General features: G+C 35.8%; 1 protein-coding gene across 1 annotated transcript in view; it reads left to right on the top strand.

The window, feature by feature from the left end:
* ACSS3 (acyl-CoA synthetase short chain family member 3) overlaps nucleotides 1-6,000 on the top strand; it is a 162,908-nt gene that overhangs the window by 103,377 nt on the left and 53,531 nt on the right. The window contains exon 8 of the mRNA XM_084794124.1: nucleotides 5,289-5,440. Within this exon, the coding sequence (XP_084650250.1) occupies nucleotides 5,289-5,440 (152 nt within the window). The remainder of the gene's footprint in view (nucleotides 1-5,288; nucleotides 5,441-6,000) is intronic.

The raw sequence follows: 6,000 nt of genomic DNA, 5'->3' as shown, positions 1-6,000 counted from the left end.
GACTCCTATTAAATAGTAGATGCTGGGTACTTGTTTATGTTTTAGTATGTCTCAAGTATAAATGTTGCAATCTACAATGCTCATGCTTTGGTAATGGCATATGACAGGAAGTAGAAACAGCAAACGCTGTTGCCAGATCCATCACTATTCGAAAACAAACAAAGCAATGCTCGGCAGCACCTGTCTGCTGAGATGAAATTCACACTGGCTGGTGAGGAATGCTGTTCTTTTTGCCTCGAAACCTCAGTAAACACATGCCTTGGGTGACATTCTCGAAAACAGTGTTCAGTAGGAAACTGGATGCATTTCTAGGCTTGAAAAAACAGTGGCAATCGCTGCACTGGACTCAAAAATATTGTTGTCAAAGCCTGAAAACCATAAGCAGCAATGATTTCTGGCAACAAAACCACATGCTTTCTAATAAAGGGCTTAATTTTGTTTAGGATTCAAAGATTTAACTTGAATGTTGATCCTTTTTTGATGAGGGTTTGTGCTTTTCCACTTTGTATATTTCAAGGACTTAATATCAACAGTAAATATGAGTGGACTTGAATTGTACCTTGATTCTCTAACCAGAACCTTGCCATCTGCGGTCAATTAATAGCAGGCTGATACTCAAAGTAGTAAAAAAAAAAAAAAAACTGTACAAGGAAGTTAATTTTGAGTTTTTAAAATAACTGTTTTGGTTTCTGTACTGTGAAATGTTACTAACCACATTATAAGTCTAACGAATAATAGTAATTACTACTTTTACGCTGTGCGGGCTGGCACGATGGATCAGTGAACAGAGGTGTTTCTGTGGAAAGCTGAGGATGGGAATTGGATAGTGGCTACCACAAGGTAGAGAGAGAGAGAATTGACCCCTAAGAACAGTCACCCGATTTCCACGGGTGTCCTGTGGCACATAGCTATCCCCCCCTCAATAACCAAGCAAGCAAGCAAACAGACAAACAAATAAATACATGTAACAAATGGATCTGTAGAATCTTTGCATTGCCAGTATAAATGACAGCGTTAGTATGTCATTTACACACAATCAATAATGTCGCCTTTACTTGGAGAAAGGTCATTAAAAAAGTAAACAATAAAGAAGCAACCACGTGGATTCGAGTGTAGTTTTTTCCATTGCTACTTTCTGCTGCGTTTTTGCTTTTGGGGTATCTGTTTGTTTGCTTTTCCAATATCACAACTTTAGAATTGCATTTTTAAATTGAGTGCTTGGCTATTGCTAGTCACTGAAGTGCAAGCTATAAAATAGGGGTCATATTCTACTGTGAGATCAGCATAGTCACTGCATTATGGGGTACATTTGAAAGGCATTACCAAGATGATATATTGCTTACGTGCACTTGCTTGTCTGTATGTATCCATGTGCAGAAGGGCATGAGGAAAGAGTGCTCAATAAAATCAATAAGGTATTGAAGTCTCTTTTATTTAATGTTCACGAAGAAAAATGCTCTTGGGCTTTGCTTCAGCTTTTTGAACCTACTAGCAGTGAGAGACTGACAGCATGGCATCCTGCACGCCCTCCATTTATTGTGCACATGCCCTGAAGCATCTCCTATACAATTATTTACAACATGTATACATACACCCTTCCAAATCTTTTTTTTGTCAGATTGTAAGTTACATTAGTGTAGGGCCTTCCCTGGCATTTTAATAAATTAGATTCTATGTCTAATTAACCCATAGCACATGCTTAATAAATATTTATTATATCTATGAGTAATCTAACACAACTTACTTTTATAACATATAGGTGTGTTATGTTTTCTAATGAAATGTCCAGTCAGGTGCTACCTAATATTAACAAAACTACTTACTTAAGTATTAATGTTTATGTTAATCAGGAGGCTATTTTAAGAAAAAATATTTTCTTCGATATTTTCATTTTCTCTTAACCCATCTCAAGATCATATAGAAATTGTTAGGAAAATAAATATGTATTTTTCAGTAATTTTAAAATGGGGAAAATGTTTCTTAGTATTTAATTTTTTATGGAAAATGAGCATTAAAATTCAAAACAACAGAACTTTTTCAGTTCAGTTAGTGTACAATGGATCATGAGACTTTTATTCATTACTTCAAAGATTCCTAGTAGTAACTCTGTCATGGCTTTCTGGTTTTATGCTCAACTAATACAGTATTTGTTTATATTTCTTTGACAAATCATCAGAATTGTGACATAGTTGTAATCCCATGTTATTCATAAAATATTTATTTGAGTAATATCTCCAAGATTTAGTTATTTTATTAATATCAAATGTAGCTAACTGGAGGCACCATAGAAGAAACAAAGTAGATGCTTTATAAAGATTCATATATGGTACACTGTTTTCATTATGACACATATGTCTTCTTTTAGCGAACTTAAATACAAGTGTCAATTTTGACCTAGTGTCATTTTCTTCTGACTCTGTCAAGCAGTGAGATTCTACTTCAATTGGCCAAAAAGTGTTTCTTTAGTGGAGGTTAAACAATTTTAAGAAATCATCTCAGTATTGTTGCCTTCCCAAGCAAATATTGACAAAGTGGGTTATCCTTACTTATCGGGCAAGAAAACAGGAAGATAGACAGGGCAAGTCAACTGCATGAGGCTTATTTTACAAATCATTTTTTAAAAAATGTGAGTTAGATCAGGTTAACCAAATCACTATTTAGTACTCAAAGGATTGATTGATGCTGAATATATTTTGGAGACACATTAAGTCAAGAATATTTACCTCACTTTATTAGAAAGAATAAAGTTGTAACATAATTCTTGACTAATGGTCTTACAGCTGCAAAATGTATATCAAGTTATATAGATGTCCTCTGAAAGGCTCCACACATCAGGGAATCCAAGCAGACGCTGAGACACACAGTGAAACTCCAGGGTGGAACATAGGGAGTCTTATGGAAAAGTTGGGGAATAGAGGGACATGGAGGGGCCCAGGAGCTTCACAAGGAGACCAATGCAACAAACAAATCCAGGCAGAGGAGGGGGGTAATGTGGGGACTGATGCACCAACCAAGGACCATGCATGACAAGGATCTAGACCCTCTTCTCATATGTAGTAAACAGGCAGCACAGTCTCCTTGTGAATTCCATAATATGGGGAATAGGGGTACTTCTGACATGGACTCTGGCCCCCACATGCTGATCACTTTCCCCTGGCAGACCGGCCTTTCCAGGCCACAGAGGAAGATACAAGCAGTCCAGGTGAGACTTGATAGGCTGAGGTCAGATATTAGGGGAGGAGGACTCCCCTTTCTGGAGACTACGGGAAAGAGGAAAAGAATATGAGGAAAGCAGAGTGGGATCAGGAGGCAATGACGGAGGGGGCTACAATTCAGATATAAAGTGAATAAATTAAAATTTTTTTAAAATTAAAATAAAAATTTCAAAAAACCTTAATTTCTAATATGTCATATCAAATACCCATTCTTAAATAAGAACAGGATCTAAGTCATTGTCCAGCTATTGTTGGTTGTCTTAGCTAATTTTCTATTTCCATGATAATACACTATGACCAAGGTAAGTTACAGAAGAAAGGGTTTATGTGGGGATTGTAGTTTCAGAGGCTTAGAGTCCATGATCGTCATGGCGGAGAGCATGGTGGGCAGGCACGGTACTAGAGCAGTAACTGAGCGCTCACATCTTGAGATAGAACTACAAGGCAGAGAGAACTAAGTGTAAATATCATGGACTTCTAAAACTTCAAAACATTTCCCCAGTGGCCTGCCTCCTCCGACAAGGCCACACTTCCTAATCCTTCCCAAAGAGTTCCACCCAACGAGGACCCAGTATTCAAATGCACAAGCCTTTGGGGTTCACTCTCATTCGAACTACCAGATTGATTGTCACTTCTTTTCTCATTCTCTGTCTGGAGAGATTTCTCAGTTTGCTGTAAGCAAATTCTTTCCTCCACCTGCCTAAGTTTACAGTTTACTATGTAAGTTTCCTAGAACCAAAGATCCATGAGAAGCTTAAATGGGCTTTGTCCGTGGAGCTCTGCAAACATAATATATAGGGGCCCATTTTCTGGGATTATCTTACGTGTTTTACCATATTCAAGGCATCAAAAAAAATGAACTAAAATAAGTAAAAATTTTTTTGATAAGTAATTTCTTTTGTTTATTTTAAGCCACACCAAATGTATTTTACTCTGAAATATGCATATACTTTTATTCAGCATACATTAATAATCTAGGCACCTTGCTCTAAGCACAAGAGGGTGTAGAAATGACGAGAAGATATGGGTGAAATAAAGTATAGGGCTGAGCCAAGATTTATTTATTTATTTATTTATCTATTTATTAATTTATTCATAATATATCTCAATTGTTATCCCATCCCTTGTATCCTCCCATTCCTCCCTTCCTCCCATTTTCCCCTTACTCCCCTCCCCTATGACTGTGACTGAGGGGGACCACCTCCCCCTATATATGCTCATAGGGTATTAAGTCTCTTCTTGGTAGCCTGCTATCCTTCCTCTGAGTGCCACCAGGCCAAGATTTATGAATCACTTAAAATAGTTAGAGAATTGTTTATTTAATTTTTAAATCTTGTCCATATTTTTAAAAAGCATCTATTAAAATGATTTGTGTTTTTGAGCTATATAATTTTCAGCATTGCTGTGTGTTTATGCATTACCCTTTAACTGATGTATGTAATATGATTTTAAGACCAATTGGCATATATTGGTGCTAGCCTGTGCAATGGTTTTAATTCGTAGAATTTTTTTTTCTTGTAGCCAGATATTTAATTAAAAGACCATTGTTTAGGAATCGTTGTGATTTTAACTTTTTTCTCAATACTTGAGAATTGCTCTCATCACCTTGAATTCTGGGAATGATATATGTGTAAGTGGCAGAAAAACATGTATATTTCTCACTTGGTCTCCAACAGAAGACTAGATATACATATATAATATTATTTATGTATAGATATGCATCATATCTACATACTATATATATTTTTTCTTTAGATATAATTTCTTGACATAGGGAAGTTTCTATTACGTTTCTAATTTCAATGTGATATATACTTCCAGATCTTTATTTTTCAAAAAATTTGAAAAGGAAACAATTCCGATTTAAAAGCTGCCAAGATCCTAAAAGGGAGAAAATAGTTGAGGTATTTTTCTCTTGGTTTTAAATTGCAACACAACACAGTAATGTTTTAAAATTAAGACTTGTTGAAAAGCTATCTTTGTTAATATTGATGTGCCAAACGTGTAGGTATCGAACTGTCGATGAAATATGAGACATTTACCCAGTGACATTTTAAATGAATCTCATCATAGGGAAAGCCTGTGGGAACACCAGATGCCAGTGCTTATTTCCGTGTGCTTGCTGAGCATGGAGTGGCTGCCTTGTTTACAGCACCGACCGCAATTAGAGCAATTCGTCAACAGGACCCTGGGGCAGCCTTGGGGAAGCAGTACTCTCTGACAAGGTGAGGTAGAGATGCACAGGGCAAATTACATTAGAAACTTAAGTCAAAACACAACGGCAGTCAAAAATTAACTGTGCGTTATTTTTGGTTCTGTAATACCTCCACATAGAAAGAGTAAAATATTTAAAATGTTTTAAAGAATGGCTCTGTATATGTAATTCAGGTTGTTGGATTAGAACCCTTAGTGCCTGTATGTTTAAGCACTATAATCCTGCTTGTTTCAACTCAATTCAAATCAGAACACTTCTTTTCTCTGTTTGTTTGTTTGTTTCCTTCTTTATTTTTGACCCTGTTTATATTTATTTTATTTTATTTTATTTATATTTTGTCCCTGTTTATATTTTTGTTAAAGGTAAAATTCTAATTTTGACTTCAGATACATGTTATCTCAGCACTTAACTCACTTAGCATGTCTTAAATGAAGAGATATATTACCTGAATACACATACACAGACATATGTGAGTATTATTGCCCAGCTTACATTTATTTGTAATGAGAGAAATTATCTAAGTTTTGCTTCGTAACAATATGCTGTAGATACCTTAGAAGTTTTGTATAT

The sequence above is a fragment of the Acomys minous genome, assembly GCF_964271855.1.
Source record: "Acomys minous genome assembly, chromosome: 9".
Classification (NCBI taxonomy): Eukaryota; Metazoa; Chordata; class Mammalia; order Rodentia; family Muridae; genus Acomys; species Acomys minous.
The sequence above is the reverse complement of the archived record's forward strand: the minus strand, read 5'-3'. Positions and strand labels throughout refer to the sequence as shown.